We start from the raw sequence: 25,183 nt of genomic DNA, 5'->3' as shown, positions 1-25,183 counted from the left end.
CAATATATACATCAATGCTCGTTAAATGCCAGACATGCTTTAATACAATTTAAAGTATTACACAGATTACTTTACTCTAAAACAAAACTAAATAGAATCTTCCCACATATCTCTCCTATCTGTGATAAATGTCAGCATCTAGAGGGTAACAACACATACTTTTGTAAATTGTATAAAAATCAAAAATTTCTGGATTGATATTTTTAGAATAATTTCTGAAGTCAATACTAAATTGGATCCCGACTCAAAACTAATAATACTTGAAATATCAGTACAAAGTCTTAACACTCGCAACAAACCAAATAAACTTTCTCGACTACAGTATAATAACTGGGAAACAATTAATATTAAAATTTTGGAAAGGCCCTATAAACCCCCACAATTAAAATGTGGATTATGGAAATGTCAGAGACCCTACACTTGGAAAGAATCAGACTTGTCTTAATGGACAAACAAGAACTTTTTGTTAGAATATTGTCTCCATTTATTGACTATTTGAAGGGGTAGATCGGTTCAGCACGGGAACCTAACTGAAGCTTGAACTCAGGATTAGATGAAAAGTTATACTTTATAATTTACGAACCTATCTCCAATTATGTATTATTAGTAAATCATTCCATTCTTTTTTTATCTTGACATTTGTGTTTTTTTCTCTTTCTTTCTTACTCTCTATCTATTAAAAAAAACCCAAAAAAACTAGAAGCAGAATCCACAATTGATAATATTAATAATGTATGACTGATATACATGAAATGTTTTACCATAATATGTGTTTGCTTCTAATAAAAATATTATTAAAAAAAAACCCCATTATGAATAAAGATAAGAAAATGTTTCAAACACAAATAATATTTTCCTATTCCAGTAGCAACACATCAAGGATTAAATGAAAATAATAAATTCAAACTTTTTGAATATCTCATAATTGCAGATTAATGAACTGAACTAGAACTGGGACTGTGTAAGTATTGTGGGAACAGCAGAACAAGAAAGGAAGCTATTGAGTTGACAGAATTCTAGATTAATTCCTTGGTAGAATAATTAACAATTTATACACAGTTTATACAGTGCTGCGTTCACTTTGTTTAAATCCTGAATGACTTTTGACAATGCCCATGATTCCCTGCGTTTATCGAGATACTGAACACGCTTATTTTCCCATCGAAGAGAAAGCAGATTGAAAAGTGAGTAACTTAACCATCTTTTGGGAAGTACAGTGGTCTAGCTAAGAGCAATATCAGTAATGGGGGGAACTTCCTGAATAATTTGAACAATGTCCACATTAATATATGATTATGTCAAGACTGGAGACCTGCTGAATTTTTCTTTCAGAATGTGAAAGAATTTTAAGTGATTCTTTATACACAATAGTAGTTAGTTTAGAGAGATAGACAGCATAGAACAGGGTACATTGTGTGTCGTGTCTACGGTGACTACCAATCACCCCATTCATACTAGTTCCATGTTATCTCACTTTCTCATCCGCTCCCTCTAAATTCAGAGCAATAAACCTATAGACCCGCATGTCTTTGTGATGTGGGAGGAAACCGAAGCACCCAGAGGAAACTTGTGGTCACAGGGAAAACAGGTAAACTCCAAAAGAAACAGCGCCCACGATGAGGATTGAACCTGGGTCTCTACAGCTCTACCAGTTGAGCCATATTGGCGCAATGTTAGGTGGCCAATAGAACAAACCAGCTTGACAGTCTACCTGGTTTGTTTTATTTTATATCCTTGTATGCAGTTTACTGATTTTCACTCCACAACCCTTGTCTTCATCTCCTTTCTAGAAGCACACAGTTTCTTTCCCTTTAGCTAGATGTCTCAAATTCAAAATCATGTTGAGAAGAAGATGGGATAATATGTGTAGGAAGGAACTGCCAATGCTGGTTTCAAGTGAAGATAGACACAAAGTGCTGGAGTAACTCAACGGGACAGACAGCATCTCTGGAGAGAAGGAATGGGTGACGTTTCAGCTCGAGACCCTTCTTCAGACTACAGTCGGGGGAAAGGGAAGCGAGAGATATAGATGGTGAAATAGAGAGATGTTGCACAAACTAGACTAAGTGGGACCCAGCATCACATGGGAGGGCTGGTCACCCAATGCAATATTCCACCACTCCACCAATTCCAATATTGCTGGCCAGTGGGAAGGGGGGGGGGGGGCTTTCTGTTGCGCTAGTATGAGTGTTGTGGGACAAAAGGACTGGTTTCCAGAAGGCTAGTATAGACATTGTGGGCCGAATGGATTCTTTGGCTGGCAACTCGGTCACTGAGGCCAGGCAGCTCAGTCACTGAGGCCTGGCAGTACAGTCACTCAGACCTGGCAGGGTGGCAGCTGAGAAACTGCCAGAAATTCTGCCCAAAACAGCTGACAGACTCTGAGAGAGAAGTGGGAGAGGGTGGACTGAATGGATTATTGGGCTGGCAGTGCAGTCACTCGCGGCTGGTGGGCTGGCAGTTCAGTCACTTACAGCTCATGGGCTGGCAGTTCACTTACTCATGGCTGGCGGGCTGGCAGTTCACTTAATCATGGCTGGCGGGCTGGCAGTGCAGTCATTCACGCCTGGTAAACTAGCAGTTCACTCAGTCACCCCTCCTCCCTTCACCCCCCCACGCATTATCTCCCCACAACCTCCCCCCATGCACTCTTAGTGGCTCTCCCACAGAGCATCCATTCCTGCCTATTAGGTTCCATTGTGATGAAGAACACGCAGGCATGAAAAGTGGAAAAAGGATTTATTAATGTTTAATATGTGAATGACTTAAAATATAAGAACAATTTAAATGATAAAGATGAGAATTATTGTTCTTTCTTGTTATGTCTCTTGTTGCTGTTCACTGAGTCTTTATGTCTCTGCTGTTGATAAAAAAGAGACAATTTAAATATAAAGAGATTGAGCAGTCAAATTTTAACATTGATGACCTCTGAGAATTTATCTCAGAGGTCATCAATCAACGAAGCATGCTTTTAATGACAACAATCTTGGTCGGTTCCATCCTTCAGGAAAACTTTGACATTTCCCTTCATCTTTCCTCGGCTAAGAGACGCATATAGTTTTCCATGCTGAAATACCGGTTTGTTGATGTAGATCAACACCTTCTGCATTGTTTGTGCTTTATGGATCGTCGTAGCAAAACTTAATTGAATGGGGAATTGGGTCTGCTGAAGGGGAATGTCTTCACCTTCTGTTAAATTGAGTGCATACTCTGCTCAGCATTCAGCAGAGGCTCATTCTCCTCAACAAATATCTGTTGTTCAGTTCTATCGTATTGCAATTCCTGCAGCATTTCTGGATTGTCATCATCAAGGTGCATCGTTCCATTTCTTGGTTGTGGCAAATTAAAGAATTCCATTGTTTTGTTGTAATTCTCAATCCTCTGGACTCACTGAAGAATTTGTGCAAAACATTTTTTTGAGGCTGGGGCTGTCGGGCTGGGCAAACATCCTGCAGCCGAGGGAGGGGGACGGCTTCAGGCGGGGGCTCTCGTGGGCTGATGAGGGAGGGGGAGGTGTCCTGCAGCGGGGGATGGGGCGGCTTCAGGAGGACGAGCATCCTATAGCCGGGCGGAGGGCAGTGTCTTGAGGTGGGGGTTTTAAGGGGTGGTGGTGAGCGACCTACTCATGGCCTCTGGGCTCACTCACTGTCTTGGGTGAATTCATGGTCTCTGGACTGACTCACTCACTCACTCATGGCCTCTGGACTGACAGACTGAATCACGGCTTGTGGACTGACTGACTTATGCCCGACTTCTGGAGTCATGTCTGACTTTTGTAAACTGAAAACTGTAACATCCACATTAAGGAACAGCTTCTTCCTGACAGCCATCAGGCTATTAAACATAACGAATAAGCTCTGAACTACGAAGGACTATATTATCCCAGGAGGGAAATTGATCTACCAACAGTTATAAAAACACAAAATACATGAAACTAACGGAATCAAGGGATGATCAGTCATGATCATACTGAATGGCTCAAAGGGCCGAATGGCCGACTCCTGCAGCTATTTTCTATGTTTCTAATCCAATGTAATCGTACAATGAAACTATTTGACAACTTTAAGTAATGGTGTTGCAAAGTGAAATAGTGTGAAAGATTATCTTGTTTGTCATTCCTTGGAACCTATCTTCTTTTGTTTTGTTTTACTGAAGGCATATTAGTGTTTGAGATGTATTGCCTGTGCTTAGACATAATTTAAAGAACCGTGTAAGGGCAGAACTGGGAAATGAGCAGAAAATATTGTGGGGTGAGTAATCAATTTCTGAAATTTAACAACATGTCACTGATCAGTTGTCACTGATCATTTATAATATGAATTTGATTCTCCGTAATTTAGGTAGTTTATTCCAATCCCTCCAGTTTTGCATTGTGAATGGAAGGAACTAGTGTGAATGCTATGTTCTTAGCTCAGAGCAAGAGGATTAGAGTAGGTGTTGGTTTTGAAGGAAGAATGATGGTTTGAGAAGAATAGCAAGAAAACAAACAATACATGCCCTTAATTTAGACCAAGTAAAAACTTTTTTTTTTAAATCAATAAATGTGGAACATTTCTGCAGTTCTGCACAGATTACTGGAGAAAGCAAACAAATTAATATATTTGTGCAAATCCATGTCCTTATTTTAGAGAAGACATAAAATTCTCTGTGTTGAAGCATTCAGTATAATACTTGCAGATTATGACAATGTTCCTTTGTTCTTGATGTAGAATACAATAAATATGAACAATCACGTGCTGTCTGTGTGGTGTCTGCACCTTCTTCCTGTGATTGCATGGATTTCTCTGGGTGCTCTGGTTTCCTCCCACATCCCAAAGCGTTATGGGGTTGTAGATTAATTGATCTCTGTAAATTGCCCTGAATATGTATGAAATGGATGAGAAAGTGTCAACAGGTGATTGGTGATCAGCCTCGATGGGCCGAAGGGCCTGTTTCTGCACTGTATCTCTAAACTAAACTGAATCTAAATTGTATGCTTTACAGTTTCAATTAATTTCATAAGGAGAGCTATGATACTCCAAGTGCTCTGATTTTAATTCTATATATAGATTTGATTTTATGTCAACTTTTAAATGCATATATCTTGCCATAAAATGGTATTCCATTACATTTTTTACAGGTTTATCACCTTAATGTCTACCTCAAAACCTCTCTCATTTGTGTATTTTCTTTCCTCATTGAAAGAGCAGTTACATTTTTCATTATTATATTCTAAAATCATTTTTATGGGCAAATGCTGGCACATCTGTCCAGAACTGATTCATTATGTCAAGGAGTTACTCACACTCGTATACAAAAAAACTCCAACTTCCTGATGCATATTCACCATTGCTCTGTTTACTCCTTCCCTATCCCGATTAATGATAAGTAATTACAATCATGTGGATAATAGTTTCTAATTACCTTCCCAATCTATTTACAGATTTATATTCAATTTCTCTTCCATAATTTAAAAAAAACTGACACCAGTTATTTCTAAATAAATGTTTAAGTTTATATCAGAATAGGACTGGCGGGTAACTTTTTCACACAAAGTGTGGTGGGTGTATAGAATCAGCTGCCAGAGGAGGTAGTTGCGGCATGGACTATCGCAGCATTCAAGAAACAGTTAGACAGGTACATGGATAGGACAGGTTTGGAGGGATACGGGACTCGTGTAGCTGAGACATGTTGGCCGGTGTGGGCGAGTTTGGCCGAAGGGCCTGTTTCCACACTATTACTCTAAGACTCTAAATATCAAATTTATCGTAATGAGTGAATTTTTCCCAAAGCAGCTATATTTTTTAAAAAGCAACTTTTTGTATGACAAGACTAAATTCTATCATTAAATGCGTGAGATAAAACTATGAAGCACAGTCGTTTATGCTGGTGAACGGAAGATATTTGGCGCTCGCCCTGCAGTATAAATTCCATAATGTCCTTCTCGACTGTTCTTAATGATGAGGGTAGTTTTGATAAAACAAGACATCCATTTTCTAGTTGCTTAGCATTTTAATGATGCAGTAAGCATCTTCTTGCATTTTCCATTTTGATTTTGCAATATATGTGATCTGAGAATGTAATCTAGTAGATTACTAGCAACACTAGTAATCTTCTTGACCCAATGGTGGTATTCAATATCTTCAGTGGCAGGTTTAAGACTACACAGTGCATGTAGTGGAAAATGCATTGTTTTTATAGAAGCTGTATCCATTTGCAATTGGAATGCTGACCAGAGGTTATTGATTGAAGGTATCTGGCATAAGAACGAGAAAATAATTTATTTTGCGAAATTAATCATGATCTGGAATGCAATTCCTGAAAGGGTGGAAAAAAATTGAACAGAAATAACCTATTCACTTGGACCCATGCACCCATGCAGATCTCACTGACTTCATCCATTTCACCACTAACTTCCATTCTGCACTCAAATTCACCTGGACCATCTCCGACATCGCCCTACCATATCTAGATCTCATCACAGGAGACTGACTATTGACCGACATCTACAATCCCACTGACTCCCATAGCTCTCTAGACTACACCTCCGACCCTGCTTCCTGTAAACACTCTATCCCCTCCTCCCAATTTCTCTGTTTTCGCTGAATCTGTGCCCAGGATGAGGTTTTCCATACCAGGGAATCGGAGATGTCCTCATTCATTAGGAAACAGGGGTTCCCCTCTTCCATTATAGATGAGGATCTCACTAGGGTCTCCGTGATATCCCACAGCTTTGCTCTTGCTTTCCCCCCCCCCCCCCCCCCCCCCCCCCCCATGCGTAACAAGAACAGAGCCCCCCTTGTCTTTACCTTCCACCCCATCAGCCGTCTCATACAGCAGATAATCCACCAACATTTTCGCACTTCCAGTGGGATCCCATTTCTGGCCACATCTTCCCATCTCCACCCTTTCTGCAACCGCAGGAGATGCAGCACCTGTCCCTTTCCCTCCCCCCTCAACTCCATCCAAGGACCCAGACAGTCTTTTCAGGTGAGGCAGTGGTTCACTTGCACCTCCTTCAACCTCATCCACAGTATCGGCTGTTCCAGGTGTCAACTCCTGTACATCGGCGAGACCAAGCACAGGCTCGGCGTTCATTTTGCTGAACTCCTCCACTCAGTCCGCCTTAACCTATCTGATCTCCTGGTTGCTCAGCACTTTAACTCCCCCTCCGATTCCCAATCTGACTTTTCTGTCCTGGGCCTCCTCCATTGTCAGAGTGAGGCCCAGCGCAAATTGTCGGACAGCACCTCATATTTTGCTTGGGTAGCTTACACCCCAGCGGTATGAACGTTGACTTATCTAACTTCAAACCGTCCTTTCCCTCTCTCTCTATCCCTTCCCCCTTCCTACTCCCACCAGTCTCACTGCCTCTGACTACATTCTATTTCTGTCCCGCCCCCTCCCCAATATCAGTCTGAAGAAGGGTCTCGACCCGAAACGTCACCCATTCATTCTCTCCAGAGATGCTGCCTGTCCAGCTGAGTTACTCCAGCATTTTGTGTCATAAAGCTTTTGTGGATAAAGTGCAGGAAAGTGGAACTAATTGAATTTGACTTTTTCAACAAGACAAGAATAGGGAGGGAGGGAATGAATAGCTGTATTTTGTAATACACATTTCTGCCAATTGACTCCTTAATTGTAATGACAAATAGGTTGCTTTTCATTTTTCATAGTTCAAGAGTTCCAATAATAGTCGACCATTTAAAAATTATGATATAATTTCCACAATTCTTTGTTCTGTTCAATTAACAAGGCATTTATTTGGACAGTATCCTGCTGGTTGAAAACCAGGTAATCCGATTGAAATTGTCCCTTCTGCTTGGCTATAGATTTTAATGGCTCTTTTAGATGTTTTCTTTTTGCTGGAACTGTTGTATTTAAATGAATTAGGAGCTAAAACTACTAATTTTATTTCTTCATGGTATTAGTATCCATTTATAGTGAGACGTGTTGTCAAACAAGTGATCTTTATTAGATTTACACAGAACGCCTCTCAGAACCACAACAAGGGGCAAAGGTGTTACCACCAGCATATATACCCCAAGGGAGACCCGTGACCAGCTCTTCCCGCTAAACCAGGTCACGTGATCCAACCTCCAGAGCCAAGGTTTCGTACCACGAGTGGCTAACCACCATGGGGCCGCCATACATTAGTAATTGCAGAAATATTCACGACAAAACCACTTATTGTTAAACCATCACATCTTGATGGAATATATGCAACTCAGCACTAGTCTAAGTCTGTGTATTAGGGTTGGGATGAGCATCTTTACTGATGAGCTGCTCCTGCACAGCAGATGCAGCAACTGCCTCGCATTTCCTGCAGCCTGGCTTCAATCCTGACCTCCACTGCTTGTTTGAAATTTGCAGGTTTTTCCTGTAAGAATGTGGTCTTCCCCAGGTTGCTTTCATTTCCTTCCACATCCCAAAGTTAATTGCTTATGTAAATTACTCCTTTGTGTTTCAGTGTAAACGTGTGAGTTGGGTGGGGCTATGAGGAATTAATTAGAGAGAAAATAGGTTGCAGATAGAAGTGGGGGAATAGGATTACTGAGATGGCTCTGAGAGCCGGCATTGATTCAATGGGTCAAATGGTCACCTACATCGGACAATGATATGTTGATACCCAATGCCTATAAATTTATTATTGAGTTTCTCCTAGTGCATGTACTTAATAAAATGCTGGTTATGTAACAATCATCTGTTCTTTGAATATTCTATAGAATTAGCATGCTATTTGACAAATGAGCTGGTTAATACAAAATAAAAGATCACATACAATGAGTCGAATGGCAGAGTTCCTTATAGTCAACTGAATAAGTCGGAAATTAATCTAATTAAATCATTAATGCTTTGATAGACTAGGAGGAGGAGGAGGACTGGACTTTTTTTGTGCCGTCCCTCACTGTGGAAAGTGTTGATTCTGCTGTTGGGGAGGGGGGGGGGGGGGGGGGGGGGGGGGGGGGGGGGGTGTGAACGTTCAGGTTGAATCCTATGGTGTATTGTGTCTTTTTTTCTTCTTTTTTATTTTATATGGATGTATGGTAATCTAATTTTTTTTTTCTCTGTGAAGCACTTTGGCTTCAACATTTGATTTAAAAGTGCTATATAAATAAAAATTACTTACTAATTACTTACTTGATTTGTTCTTTTAAAATTACATTCAGATCGTTTTTTAGTTGTCTCCCGAAATCTGATTGCTGCATTTAGATAATGAGGACATCGCAAATAACATTTTATTGCAAATTAGCTGCAATGTAAAAGTAGTGTAAGAGGATAATCTGCGTTGTGTACAAATATATTGATGAAAGCAAATTCTTGTAATTTTTTAATTTATATTGATCTTCTGTAGGCTTGAATGTACAGTTCGCTCATGGTGCCTGTGATCATTAATTCAGCTTCCTTTTGAGCATTTAGTACCTATTGGCCTTTTTAAAAAAAGCCTATAAATTTATTATACATGGTTAAATTCTGTATCTTTTTGAATTTCAGAGGACCATTCAGTGTTGTGCGGCGATGTATTAACAGAGAAACAGGACAGCAATTTGCCGTGAAGATTGTTGACGTTGCGAAATTCACTTCCAGTCCAGGCCTGAGTACAGAAGGTATGTGAATTGGTTTCTGCATTTCGCGACATAATTTACGCGTCACGACGCATGACGTGCTCGTCGTGACGCGCGCATGGCGTGCATTACGAGCGCGTGGTGGCGTAGGCTGTGACGTGCGGTTGCGCGCCGCGCCCCAGTATTTTGGGATTCACAAAATCTTCGCCAACACTACCGCTGTGCCACCATGCCAATTAGATTTAACCAATAAGCATGTTATCACCCATGTGGTGTGATTTTAAAAATAAATGTTTCCTCTTCAAGTGCTGAGGGAGAAAATAATCCCAAATAGATGGTTGTGGCCTAAGAGGTTAATGAATAAAAGCACTTTTGTTTATATAACTAAAAAGTCAGAGGGTGGTGGATATATGGAACAAGTGACCAGAGGACGTAGTTGAGGTAGGTACTATAACAGCATTTAAAAGCCACTTTGACAAGTAAATGGATAGGAAAGGTTTAGAGGGATATGGGCTAAACATGGGTAAATGGCTTGGATAGGATATCGTGGCTGGCATGGAGTCATACAGCATGGAAATAGGCCCTTGGGCATAGTTTGCCCACACTGACCTACAGGCCCCACCTACATTAGTCTCACCTAACATAGAAACACAGAAACATAGAAAGTAGGTGCGAGAGCAGACCACCAGGTCCATCGAGCCCGCACCGCCATTCGCTCATGGCTGAACACTAAACAGACACACTTACCCACAAACAGTAGACACAAGACACAGAACACAAGACACTACCCTCCCCTTTATACCGCTATCACCCCTCTCCACCCCAAGAACCTCGTGATCTCCTGGGGGAGGCAAAAAAACGGATAAAAACCCAGGTCCAATTCGGGAAAAAAAAAATTGCCTCCTTTTGCCCCATATCCCTCTAAATCTATCCTATCCATGTACCTGTCCAAGTGTTTTTTTAAAACGTTGTATGGTACTTGCTATCACCCTTTGTGTAACACTGCTACCACCCTTTGTGTAAAAAAAAAAGTTGCCTCTCGGGTTCCTTTTAAATCTTTACCCCTCTTTCTTTCCCCCCCCCCCCCCCCCCTCAAAAACCCATATCCACTGGATTTTAATTCCCCTACTCTAGGTATATGTCTCTGTGCCTTCTATTCCTACCCAATCTATTGCACTCATGATCTTACACACCTCTAAAAGATCACCCTTTATCCCCCTGCGCTCCAAGAAATAGAATCCTTGCCTGCTCAACCTCTCCCTATAGATGAGGCCCTTGAGTCCTGGCAACATCCTCATAAATCTTCTCTGCGCCCTTTCCAGCTTCTTTATAACAGGGTAACCACAACTTGGACATCTTGTTGCAGAAGTAGTTGTTTTTCAAAGCATAAGGAAAATTCCCCAGGTTGATGTAGGAGGGTTATAAAATTGTTGGAGTGTGGTCACAACTACTAAAACTTAATTTTAATTTCATATTTAAAAAAAAGTTATCTTTTCTCTAATTTAAGGATGTTTATATGTACATATATTAAAAGTTAGAATGCATATGGACTTTATAGTGACAGTAAAATAAGAATTATGTTTTTATTGGTTATCTATGCTTCTACTGGGATATATAATTTCCAATTAAACTGAAACATTTCATTTCCAACGTATTTCCTATGTTAAGAGCTTAAATTCTAATATTCAAGTCTTAATTTTATTACCTGTTAAGAGAATGGATGAAGCTGCAGGAGACCTCATTAAGGTTTAAATAACATTTAACTGGAAAATCCCTTTTAAGTATATGCATAATTACTGTTATCTCCAGTCCTTGAAAACAATGATGTAAATGGAGGACATGACATTGCTTGCCAATTAGAATGGATTATTCTTGATTAAAATTAGGCAGGATCAGTAGAGACGAGTTTAAACTGCAAAGGAGTGGGAACTGACAGATTGTTCAGCAATTCATTTCACATGGATTTATTATTTGTGATGGGTGATGGCTCTCTTTGCTTCCGAGAGAGCTCAGTAGGATGCAGCCTAAGCCAGATATCTTATCCTCCGTCTGAAGAAGGGTCTTGACCCTTGACGTTCCTTTTACCCAGAGATGCTGCCTGTCCTGCTGAGTTACTCCAGCATTTTGTCTATCTTTGGTGTAAACCAGAATCTGCAATCTGTCACCTGCACATCCTATCATGTACTATGTCTTTATAGCTTGTACTTGGTCCACATGATTATATTCCATGATTCCAAGTTTTCCTGCTTGGCTTTTCAAGACAGTACAAAGCTGAAAGGAACAAGGGAAGTTCAACATGTTTGAGGTGTCGTGTACATTTAAGAAACCTGCACAGTCATAGGGAGATTGTGCAAACTCACCACACCAAAGGCCAGAATTGAATTGTAGTAGCTTGTACTGTGAGACTATAGCTCAGCTAACTGTGCCACAGTGCTGCCCTGGTCTGTTTGGAATTTACATTGAATTAAATGTTATTTTGTATTCACTGTTAAATGAATAACGTAATTTATCCTCCATGTAACTATCATTTATCACATACCGGTTTAAAAAATGCAACCACAAATGCATTTCTATAAGAAAAAGTATAATAACCCTTTACTGTCATAGATAGATCTGTGCTTGTCCATTTTTCCATCATACCCCCACATCCACCATATCCATGACCTGGGTGTCATGGTACACCAGTCATTGAAAGTAGGCATGCAGGTGCAGCAGGCAGTGAAGAAAGCAAATGGTATGTTAGCATTCATAGCAAAAGGATTTGAGTATAGGAGCAGGGAGTTTCTACTGCAGTTGGACAGGGCCTTGGTGAGACCACACCTGGAGTATTGTGTACAGTTTTGGTCTCCTAATCTGAGGAAAGACATTCTTCCCATAGAGGGAGTACAGAGAAGGTTCACCAGACTGGCAGGACTTTCATATGAAGAAAGACTGGATAAACTCGGCTTGTACTCGCTAGAATTTAGAAGATTGAGGGGGGATCTTATAGAAACGTACAAAATTCTTAAGGGCTTGGACAGGTTAGATGCAGGAAGATTTTTCCCGATGTTGGGGAAGTCCAGAACAAGGGGACACAGTTTAAGGATAAGGGGGAAGTCTTTTAGGACCGAAATGAGAACAACTTTTTTCACACAGAGTGGTGAATCTGTGGAATTCTCTGCCACAGAAGGCAGTTGAAGCAGTTCATTGGCTATATTTAAGAGGGAGTTAGATGTGGCCCTTGTGGCTAAAGGGATCAGGGGATATGGAGAGAAGGCAGGTACAGGACACTGAGTTGGATGATCAGCCATGATCATATTGAATGACGGTGCAGGCTTGAAGGGCCGAATGGCCTACTCCTGCATCTATTTTCTATGTTTCTATATCATCTTGTCTTTAGTCACCAAAAAATTATGTCTCAAAGTGAAAACAATGACTGGACATCTAATCAGTCAGTCCCTTTCAACTACTAACGTCCTAGTGAAATCATCTGTCATCTAAACACAGTGTGCGGGAGAAACTTCCTCAAGTGCTCTTCAAAGAATGATCCTTATCCCGGGGAAAAATAATTGTCAATCTCAGTGCTGTAGAGTCATACAGCTTAGAAACAGGCTCATTCGCCTACTGAATTCATGCCAAGCATTAAACAACCCCCCTCTCAACCCCCTCTCTCCCTCTCAACCCTCTCACTCAACCCCCTCTCTCCCTCTCTCTCAACCCCCCCCCCCCCCCTCTCCCCCCCTCTCTCTCCCTCCTCTCCCTCCTCCCCTCGCTCTCCTCTCTCTCCCTCTCTCTCTTCCCCTCTCTCTCCAAATCAACTTTTGCAAACAAGTAAATTTTCCATTATTGTGAGAATACAATTTGTTTAATGAAAGGAAGGCACAAAAGGGGTGCACAAGTTCCCTTTTTCCTCTGCACTCCCTTATTTCTCTCTTCTTTCCCCACTATTTCCAGTGAATACATCCTATTTTCTACTCAAATTTGCTCCTGAGGAAATGGGGGAGTTGGTGTCAGTTACGTTAAAGGGAGAGCACGATTAGAGGAAGAAAGAATGGATGTGATGAGGACATTGAAACACAATTAGAAACAAAGGTTAGATGAAAAGAGAAGTTACTATTACCTGGGGGCCGTTCTTGAAACAATGAAAAATCTCGGATGCAACTGCTTCATTGGCATACAGGTTCAGTTAAATGCACAAAAACAAATTATAGATATACATTAAAGAATGAAAAATGTGCAAAAAAAATAGACAAAAACAATTATAAAATGAGACAAGTCCATGGTCGAGGATTAGGATTGTCACAGGAACCTGATAGTTGTTGGAAAGTCGCTGGTCCTGAATCCTGGCGGTGTGGGACTTCAGGTTTCTGCCCCTCCTGCTGGATGGTAGCAGTGAGAAGAGAGCATGGGCCAGATGGTGAGGATTCTTGATGATCAATGCTGCCTCAAGGTGGCACCTCATAGTTGTTTTCAATGGAAAGGAGCGCTGTGCCCTTGATGAACCTGCTTTACAGAGCAGGCTGTGTTTACTTCTCAAGTTCAAGTGAGTTTATTGTCATGTGTCCCTGATAGGACAATGAAATTCTTGCTTTGCTTTCTGGACATCGCACTGGAGAAAAAATGTCAAGGATTGAAATGGATGCAGAGAAGATTGACAAGAATATCACCAGGTTTATAGAGCTTCAGAAATGTGACAAAAATAGAAAAGTTTGGTTTTCCCCTAAAATCAGAGAAGGTATTTACAAGATATAATAGTATTATTATTCAAAGTCATTGAGGATTTTTTGTAGATTATATAATATGAAGCTGTTTCTAACCTCATTAGTGATTTTCAAAAATTTAGATAATGAAGCCAAGATGTTGAGTTTGCTTTCCTTTAATGAAACAAATTGTTATAATGTGGAATACATTGCCTGGGGGTGACAGAAGCACATTTGTTAATGTTCAAAGGATAATGGGATGATTAGTTAGGGGAAAAAAGTTAGCACTGTTGTAGAAAAGAGCCAACAAACTATCTGATTAATTCTTTCAAGAGCTGTGATAGACACACAGAGCAAATGGCAGCCTCGTCTGCTGTATAAAATTATAGAATATTTGACACAGGAGGAGGCCATTCAACCCATTTTATCTCTGGCAGTCAAAAGCAGTTTAGCTTAACTTAGAGATATAGCGTGGAAACCGGCCCACCGAGTACTTGCCAACCAGTGAACACCCGTTCACTAGTTCTATCTTACACACTGGGCACAGTTTGCAGAAGTCAGTTAACCTACAAACCTGCACCCTTTTGGAGTGTGGGAGGAAACCAGAAAACCTGGAGAAAATCCACACAGTCACAGGGAGAGCGTACAAACTCCTTATAGACAGCACCGATAGTCAGGATCGAACCTGAGTCTCTGCGCAGCAACTCTACCACTTTGCCACCATTTGTGTAACCAATATGATCTCACCTTATAGTATTACGTCCATACCTTCAGGTCACTGCTCAAGTACACATCGTGCATTTTAAATATAGTAAGGATTCTGCCTCTAATTTGTCCACAAATAATATACATTGGGCAAATGTTAGTAACAGCTATCCAGCATTGTCGATTTAGTAATATATTTTGCAAGCGCATGTAAGGGAAAAAAAGCTCCACCTTGAAAGGTGAAATTCTGGGCATAAAAGACATACGGGTGATTATAAACTCGGGTAAGATTTAAACCTTAATTGAACAGCATTCTATGTTTCTGCATTTTTGAGCAGGCTATACTACAGAAATTCTAAATTCTGGAAGGTGCAGTGTGAATGTCATGGACTGGATTTGATTTTGAAGATATTTGCATTCAGCCACTTTCGTATGTCGACCAGGTGTAATTCACACCAGTTGTCTTAGAGGTACTCGAAATTACAATGGAAGTCACAAACTTGGTGACAAATTCCAGCTGGTGAACCTGTCATTTCTGCAGCTCGTCTCTACATGTGGTTAATAGGAGAACATCAACTTGCAGTTATCTTGGATATTGTGCTCATGGATCCTTTGCCAGGTTAGGTTACACTAGTGCCAAAAGAGGTCATCTTTCTGGTACTCCTGCAAACAGGTCTATGCCAAACTTTTTTTTTTACACAGGTGGAAATTATGAGGGAATTTTGACCTTTGGGCAGTTCAGGCTTGTACTTTGGAGAGGACACACTAATCTCACAATGCAATATTGGCACAGTATTGAAGACATTCAACATGGAGTTGACCACCAAACTACGATTGTTATTCTGCAGGAACATTGCCAAATCAATGGCAGATGGAGCTCATCCAATTCAATCAATCAATCAATCAATCAATCAACCTTTATTGTCATCTTGCAAGCAACAAGTACAGTGCAAAATGAAAAGACGTTTCCCAGTGAATAGCGGAGCCTCGCACATGAAATTTAAAACACTTCTCACATAATAACACTAAAAAAAAACAATCCAGTCCCTGATGGAACAGAATAAATAGTTAAAATCAGGTAAAAAACACAATGTTAAAAACAGTAAACCAATCATAAAAAAATGTCCGGGGCCGCTGATTTGAGTGGCCAGTGCCAGTTATTAAAGTGTCCGTGCCAGCCGCAGAGTCAAGTCAAGTCAAGTGACTGTGAGTGCAGAGTGACTGTTTAGCAGCCTCACAGCCTGTGGTAGGAAGCTGTTTAGCAGCCTCGTAGTCCGGGCTTTGATGCTTCGATATCTCTTGCCTGATGGCAAGAGATCCAGGTGTGTGTGGAGGGGGTGCAGTTTGTCCTTGGCAATTCTCTGTGCTTTCTTCAGACAGCGGCGCTGGAACAGTTCTTGTACCGAGGGTAGGGAGACGCCAATAATCCTCTCTGCTCCCCCTCACTACCCTCTGCAGAGCCTTCCTGTCCGAGCAGTTTGCAGGTGCAGTACCACGTATTGATGCAGTACGTGAGTACAGACTCCACCGTGCCCCTGTAGAGAGTCCTGAGGATGTTGGTGGGGAGTGAGGCCTGTTTTAGTTTCCTCAGGAAGTGCAGTCGCTGATGGGCCCATTTGACGGTCCCAGTGGTGTTCCTGGACCAGGTGAGGTTGTCCGTTATCTGCACACCGAGGAACTTTATGCTCTCCACTCTCTCCACTGCAGTGCCACTAATGTTGAGCGGTGTATGCTCTGGCTGCGCCCTCCTGAAGTCGACAACCATCTCCTTAGTTTTTTCGACATTCAATTCCAGGTTATTTTTGCCGCACCAGTCCACCAGTTGTTCTACTTCCTCCCTGTACCTTGTTTCGTCATCTCCACTGATGAGTCCCACCACTGTAGTGTCGTCCGCGAACTTTATGATTTTATTGTCCCTGAATCTGGCAGCACAGTCATGTGTGAGCAGTGTGAACAACAGCGGGCTGAGCACACAGCCTTGAGGGGAGCCAGTGCTCAGCGTGATCGAGCCTGAAGTGTTCTTGCCAACACGGACTGACTGCGGTCTCTCTGTGAGAAAGTCCAAGATCCAGTGACACAGGGTGGTGTTGAGGCCCAGCAGGGTTAGTTTCTCCACAAGTCTCTGTGGGATGATGGTATTAAACGCTGAGCTAAAGTCAATGTACAGGATTCTGGCGTATGTGTTCTTGTGTTCCAGATGCGCGATTACTGTGTGCAGCGTGGTGGAGATGGCATCCTCTGTAGAGCGGTTGGGGCGATAGGCAAACTGTAGGGGATCTAACGATGAGGGGAGGCTGGCAGTAATGTGGGGTTTCACCAGGCGTTCAAAACACTTCATTATTATTGGGGTCAAGGCGACAGGGCGGTAGTCATTTAGGCAGGCAACCACTGGTTTCTTCGCTATGGGAATTCAGGATCATGATGAGCTTCCTATCCAGTTTTTTTAAACTTCAATTGGTTCAAGTCGATTTATATTTAATTGTGTTGTGTTGCACATGTTAGTGAATGCACATAGCTTTGCTAGAATTATAAAATTTAACTGTATTAATCTAATTATGCCCTAAAAACAGTCATAAAGATTCATCAACGACCCTCTTGTCTTTCCTACATGAGATAGGCAGCAAGTTTCTGATATAACTTCCTGGTGTATAGTGATTTTCTTTGTTCTTGAGTCTGTGTCTCTTTGAAGTAATTCAGGTTGTTTGATCAGTTCTAAATGAAAGTGAGGTGCTTGAATTATATATGTGCACTTCCTGTGTTGCTTATGGGAGCACTTAGAATTTATAGATTTACTTTATTTGTGATAGCCAGAACACTGCAATTTCTAAATATTCCTAAACAACATGTCCCATTATTTAGATATGATGATGGATTAATAATTAGTGATATTTTCCTTTTCTCAGATTTAAAGAGGGAAGCAAGTATATGCCACATGCTGAAACATCCACACATTGTAGAACTATTGGAAACATACAGCTCAGATGGAATGCTCTATATGGTCTTCGAATTGTAAGTTTCATTTGCATTTTAGTTTTTGTATGTTGTAAAGCCATCTGTGTGCTGGACTCAGGATGGGTCATCCGAGCTACAACATCCAGGAATTTATAGCTGCTAGCATTCTCCGCTGCTGACCCACCAATGAAAACTGGTACGGGTTTTCCAAACTTCCTCTTTAACTAACATTAATCACCATTGAGGCACTTCATTACGGGGGATGTAAATTCTATTGCATGATAGCAATTAGGACAAGTCACCATGCTCTTGGGCCTAGTATGATAGATGCGCTTTTGAAGCAGGTGGGAATATAGGACCATAGAAGCAAGAGGGGAAGATTTTCTTGAATACTCCAACCATTTTGGTGTATACAGATCTTTAGTATTCGGCCAGAAACACCTTCTGAGTTGGATGCTTGTGTGGATTCTCCATCCTGAAGAATGCTCTGCATCGGTGTCAGAGACTAAGATCACAGGGTTGTCAGGCTGTGGGAGCTCGTGTAGGTATGTCATTTGTTTTTTTTCCAAAGAGTGCACAAAAGACATTGTGAATCCAAACGTGATGCATTGTTGCCACTTACTGAAAGCTGTTTCACATTGTAGGAAATGGATGCATGCAAGCCCTGTCACATCATTGAGTGCCCATCTGTGACTCCAGCTGAGTCCAGGGCAGTCTTTGCACGCTCACAATGGCCTTCAGGGGGTTGTATTTGGACTTGTGTAACTTTGGCTAGCCAGTTGTAAATACCCCAGATCCATCCCTCAGCAGATAATAAGTCTCCTGGTTCATCTTGGGTTTCTGGTTGTGAAAGACTCAGAATGGGTTTTGAAGGCACATTTCTTTATGAAGTTGGTGTGACTGTGGCATATTCATTCGGACCTGCTGACAAATGTTTGAACATGGCCCTGGCCACCTATTTGGAACTGCTCACCTGTCTCTACAATCGTCTCTTCGTGGTCCTCTTTGCCGATGTTGCACACAGAAAGATGAAGCAGAGCCAGATGGTCAGATTTTCTAAAGTGTGGGACGGAGATGGAGCGGTAGGCATTCTTGATGGTCATAGAGCAGTGGACAAGTCTGTTGGGTTCTCTGGTGTTGAAGGGTGATTTGTTGATGGTAGTTCAGCATAAATCTCCAGCAAAGATGATGAAGGTTCTGGATTGTGCCATTTTGTGTTTATTAATCGCAGCGATCAATTTGTTGAACAAGTTTGATATTTGCCTGAGTCAGGATGATAGCAAAGAGCTCTCGGTAGGTTGAATGGTCGGCATTTAAGCACCAGACATTCTAGGTTATGGCAGTAGGGATGGGATAAGACTGCCACATCTGAGTACCATGATGAGCTCATCATGAAGCAGACACCTTAACCTCTTCATTTTCTTAATGTAGCCAAATAATCCATGCAGTGGACAGCAAAACTTTTTGGTTTGGTGTGATATGTCTAAGTTGAGGTGAGCCATGACTCTGAAAATGTGCAGAGCAGCCCTTCATGCCACTCTGAACTGAGAGTTTTGTTCTTGGGTCTTTCACCTTGTTCTACAATGAGCCTCACTAATGCTTTCAGATGCCATGCTTGTATGTCTGGGGGCCGGATGGGAGTGGTCAGGTCGCTGATACCATTGGGCAACTAAGTTCACCAATGCATTTAAATTTAAATGGATTAAATGCCAAATCACTACTGCAGTAATTATTTTTGTTATTTATTATTTTTGGAGCAGAGGGGAAATAGCTAGTAGGATCGGGTGAGGGCAAGAGTTAGCAAATGATAAGTGGATTCATGTGTGGAGGTGTAATTGGGGGTGAATCAGGTAAGTATGGAGGCAGTTACCAAAGCTAGAGGTGATGAGTGAAGAAGCCAAAATGGTGGAATTTGATGAAAGGAACAAGGGAAGTGTAGTGTAGAACGGAGGGATGGTGAGTAGAAGTGAATAGAGTTGGGGGGAGAAATGTGTTGAAGAAAAATATGGGGGTGGGTGGGAAGAACTGGGTGACAGAGGTGGAGTAATTGAAAGAAAAGTGTGTGTAGCGGGGTAAACCAGGAAGATTAAAAAGAGGCACTGCTATGCTACCTTTTATTCTCACAAAGGTTTCCCATTCGGGGACCAAAGTGCTAATTTACTGTGAACTATTGTTTTTTTCTTAAAGAAATAAATTATAGGCTTTACAAACTAATGTTTTCTGGAGCACAACCAAAATTGTCAAAACTCACAGACCATTCATTATCTTGCAATGGTTATTAATTATTGGTTGTTTTAGTGTTTTTTAACTGTTTTTGACAAAGGAAGCAGCATAAGTAGCTGAACATAACACTATGAAATGCACCATGTGCTACGTTAGCATGCAGAATAATTGCACACAATCGGACAACATATTCCTCTCAATCTACGGCATGGTGTGACAAACTGAAGCTAGCTTCCACATGTGCAAAGAATTAAGATTTGTTAGTTTCCAACATACTATTAAATTTGTGTTTCTTTAATTTTAGTATGGATGGTGCAGACCTCTGCTTTGAAATTGTGAAAAGAGCAGATGCAGGTTTTGTTTACAGTGAAGCTGTTGCCAGGTATGTACCTTAGCATTAAAAATACCTCATTGTTAAATCTTATTGTATGGGCAGGCACTAGTTTTGAATTAATTAATTAATTAATTGTCACTAAAATATATTGCTGCAGTAATGTGCAGTAAGAGATTCTAGGTTGTATTTCTTATTTACAAAATAGGGTCTTTCTCTGCCACAGCAAATACCAAAATTGTTCATGTGAATTCAAATAATATAGTTTAGGATTTGTTGCACATTGTGCAAGATGAATTCTTCGCAAATTAATACAGTTACTTCCATAATGTTTGGGACAAAGACCCATCTGTTTATCAACATGAGGACCAAAGTTGTGCCAATGAAAGTCAAAGAAGCCATTATGAGACTGAGAAACAAGAATAAAAGTGTTGGAGACATCAGCCAAACCTTAGGCTTACCAAAATCAACTGTTTGGAACATCATTAAGAAGAAAGAGAGCACTGGTGAGCTTACTAATCACAAAGGGACTGACAGGCCAATGAAGACCTCCACAGATGATGACAGAAGAATTATCTCTATAATTAAGAAAAATCCCCAAACACCTGTCCGACAGATCAGAAACACTCTTTAGATGTGGATTTGTCACAGACCACTGTCCGCAGAACTTCATGAACAGAAATACAGAAGTTACACTGCAAGATGCAAACCACTGGTTAGCCACAAAATAGGATGGCCAGGTTAGTTTGCCAAAAAGTACTTAAAAGAGCAACCATAGTTATGGAAAAAGGTCTTGTGGACAGATGAGACGAAGATTAACATATCAGAGTGATGGGAAGCATGGGCGTAAATCCTGCGGGGGGGGGGGGGGATGGGGGGATGGGGTTGGGGGGGGGGCTGTCGCCGTCCCCCCCCCCCCCCCCCCCCCCCCCCCCATGTTTTGAGTGATGTAGGACAATCCCCCCCCATGTGTTTTGTGACATTGGCGCTATGGCCAGTCCCAGGTCGGCGTGTCTGCTGCGGGACTGGTTGTAGCGCCCAGGTCATCTCGCTTGCCCCAGGTCTGGCTGTAGCGCCCAGGTCGTTTGCGTGCCCTGGAGCTGACTGCAGTTCCCAGGTCGCGAAAACACATTTTTTTTAAATATACGCCTGCGGGCCGGATCATTTGGGTTACAGACCGGATCCAGCCCGTGGGCCGTAGGTTGCCGACCCCGGTCGTAGATGTCTGGCCTCCCCCCATGGTTTAAAAGCAATTTCCACCCATGAGCAAAGTATGGAGGAGAGAAGATTATCCCAAACATACTGCTAAAGCAACAAAGGAGTTTTTCAAAGCTAGAAAATGGTCAATTCTTGATTGGCCAAGTCAATCACCCGATCTGAACCCAATTGAGAATGCCTGTTATATGCTGAAGAGAAAACTGAAGATGACTAGCCCCCAAAACAAACATAAGCTAAAGATGGCTGCAAGAAAGACCTGGCAGAGCATCACCAGAGAAGACACCCAGCAACTGGTGATGTCCATGAATCGCAGACTTCAAGCAGTCATTGCATGCAAAGGTTATGCAACAAAATATTAAACATGACTACTTTCATTTACATGACATTACTGTATCCCAAACATTATGGTGCCCTGAAATGGGGGGATTATGTATAAACACTGCTGTAATTTCTACATGGTGAAACCAAAATGTATAAAAATGGACTTTATTAAAATCTGGCAATGTGCTCTTTAACCACATGTGATTTTTTTTCTATAAAAAATCTCAAATTGTGGAGTACAGAAGCATATGAATAAATGATGGGTCTTGTACCAAACATTATGGAGGGCACTGTATCAATCAATCCCAGGAGGTATCCCTTTGAGTGAACGGGGCTCGAAATTAATGGTTGCCTGGGTGTCAATGGCCACCTAAAGTCCCAACCTAAAAGCCATGCCATTTTACCCAGCTTGACAAGCACCCGGGACACCCATCGTTCAACTCTGAGCAGGCCCCCCTGTGATATATATATTCTATAAAAAATCTCAAATCTCTCCCTCTCCCTCTCCCTCTCCCTCTCCCAAACTCTGGAGGGCCCTCTCCCTCTCAATCCCCTCTCTCCTCTCCCTCTCCCTGAACCTCTCCCTCTCCCTCTCCCTCTCCCTCTCCCTCTCCCTCTCCCCCCCCCCCCCCCCCCCCCCCCGTCTCCACCCGCCATCCGTGTCCGGGTTTCCGCCGCTCCTCATCCGCTGGCACGGCTGGCCGCCTTGAACATGCACACTGCCATGGGTTGCACATCCTCCCCCTGCACATGCGCACAACCACGGCCAGCACATCATCGGCCGCCCTGCACATGAGCACTGCCGCAGCAACTGGTCGGCGCTGGGCACTTTCTCCCTCCATTTGCATTGTGGGAGATCTGGCCGCTGCCTCGCCGCGACCGCTGAAAACCAACGCATAATCACTCCTTGGAGCTGGAGTAACTCCCTGGAGTAACTCTTACTTCCTGGTTTCCTGGTTCTCCAAAAATATTCCAAATGGAATTTAAACTGGTGTTGGCTTACAGGTACAGCAGGCAGTGAAGAAAGCTAATGGAATGTTGGCCTTCATAACAAGAGAATTTCAGTATAGGGCTCTGGTGAGACCACATCTGGAGTATTCTGTACAGTTTTGGTCTCCTAATTTGAGGAAGGACATCCTTGTGATTGAGGCAGTGCAACGTAGGTTCACGAGATTGATCCCTGGGATGGCAGGACTGTCATATGAGGAAAGATTGAAAAGACTCGGCTTGTATTCACTGGAGTTTAGAAGGATGAGGGGTATCTTATAGAAACATATAAATTATAAAAGGACTGGACAAGCTAGATGCAAGAAAAATGTTCCCAATGTTGGGCGAGTCCAGAACCAGGGGCCACAGTCTTAGAATAAAGGGGAGGTCATTTAAGACTGAGGTGAGAAAAAACGTTTTCACCCAGAGAGTTGTGAATTTATGGAAGTCCTTGCCACAGAGGGCAGTGGAAGTCCAGTCACACGATGGATTTAAGGGAGAGTTAGATAGAGCTCTAGGGGCTAGTGGAGTCAAGGGATATGGGGAGAAGGCAGGCACGGGTTATTGATAGGGGACGATCAGCCATGATCACAATGAATGGCGCTGCTGGCTCGAAGGGCCGAATGGCCTCCTCCTGCACCTATTTTCTATGTTTCTAGTGTTTTTAGTTTAATTTAAATATACAGCATGGAAACGTGCCCTTCGGCCCACCGCGTCCACACCGACCACCGATCACCCGTACACTAGTTCTATCCCACACATCAGCAACGGGAGTCAAGAGTGTTTTATTCTCTCACGTCCCAGTTAGAACAATGAAATCCTAACTTGCAGCAGTACAACAGAATATGTAAACGTAGCACTTGTAAACAATGTTATGAACTAGAAAACAAAGTGTACATTTGTATATATGTATATGTGTGTATATATGATATATAAAATATATTATATACACACACACACACACAATTATATATGTGTTTTGTGTATAATATACCCACACACACACAATTTCCCTCCTGGGATTAATAAAGTTCTATCGTAGAGTATCGTGTGTGTAGGAAGGAACTGCAGATGCTGCTTTAAAGTGAAGATAGATACAAAAAGTTGGAGTAACTCAACGGGTGAGACAATCTCTGGACAAAAGGAAAATATTATGTTTTGGGTTGGGTCTGAAAAAAGTTCCTGCACACCTTTGGAATGTGTAAGAAAACGAGCATCCAGAGATCAAAAGGAAAAGGAGCAAACTCCATACCAACAGACTCGTATTCAGACTCGTATTCAGGATCAATTCCGGGTCTCTGGCACTATTAGGCAGCAACTTTATGGCCAATGTACTGCCCCATAGTCTTGAACTGAATTAAAACTTACAGTAGCTGTAAAGGGGACATAGCGTCACTTGGAGATTCAAGACTGAAAATGGATAGTTTCTTTTTTTTACTAACCAAAGTATTCAATGTATAATTTATTTGTGTATTGGAAAACAAAATATAGTGGCACAGCTGGTGGAGTTGCTGCCTCACACGCCAGAGATCTGTGTTCGATCCTGTCCTCTGGCACTGTCTGTGTTGAATATGCACATTCTCCCTGCAAGCATGTGGGTTTCTTCCCACATCCCAAAGACGCATTGGCTTTGTTGGTTAACTTGTCTCTGTAAAATTGCCCCAAATGTGTAGAGAGTGGGTGAGGAAAGTTTGATAACAGATCTTGTGTGAATGGGTAGACATAAATGCTGGAGAAACTCAGCGGGTGAGGCAGCATCTATGGAGCGAAGGAAATAGGCGCCGTTTTGGGTCAGGACCCTTCTTCCGACTGATATGAGGGTGGGGGGGGCGGGAAGAAGCAAGGAAGAGGCGGAGACAGTGGGCTGAGGGAGAGCTGGGAAGGGGAGGAGAAAGCAGGGACTACCTGAAATTGGATAAATCAATGTTCATACTGCTGGGGTGTAAACTACCCAAGTGAAATATGAGGTGCTGCTCCTCCAATTTACGGTGGGCCTCACTCTGGCCATGGAGGAGGCACAGGACAGAAAGGTCAGATTTAGAATGGGAGGGGGAGTTAAAGTGCTGAGCCACCGGGAGATCAGGTTGGTTATTGCACACTGAGAGGAGGTGTTGGGCGACGGGATCGCCAAGCCTACGCTTCGTCTCACTAATGTAGAGCAGCTGACACCTAGATAGATGAGGTTGGTGGAGGTGCAGGTGAACCTCTGCCGCACCTGGAAA

At 42.2% G+C, this 25,183-nt stretch overlaps 1 protein-coding gene across 1 annotated transcript in view; it reads left to right on the top strand.

Annotated features, from left to right (window-relative positions):
• LOC129702708 (peripheral plasma membrane protein CASK) overlaps window positions 1–25,183 on the top strand; it is a 255,618-nt gene that overhangs the window by 52,193 nt on the left and 178,242 nt on the right. Inside the window, exons 2-4 of the mRNA XM_055644636.1 lie at window positions 9,475–9,587; window positions 17,833–17,938; window positions 20,409–20,486. Coding sequence (XP_055500611.1) covers window positions 9,475–9,587; window positions 17,833–17,938; window positions 20,409–20,486 — 297 coding nt within the window. The remainder of the gene's footprint in view (window positions 1–9,474; window positions 9,588–17,832; window positions 17,939–20,408; window positions 20,487–25,183) is intronic.

Source organism: Leucoraja erinacea, chromosome 13 (genome assembly GCF_028641065.1).
Source record: "Leucoraja erinacea ecotype New England chromosome 13, Leri_hhj_1, whole genome shotgun sequence".
In the NCBI taxonomy this organism is placed as follows: Eukaryota; Metazoa; Chordata; class Chondrichthyes; order Rajiformes; family Rajidae; genus Leucoraja; species Leucoraja erinaceus.
The sequence above is the reverse complement of the archived record's forward strand: the minus strand, read 5'-3'. Positions and strand labels throughout refer to the sequence as shown.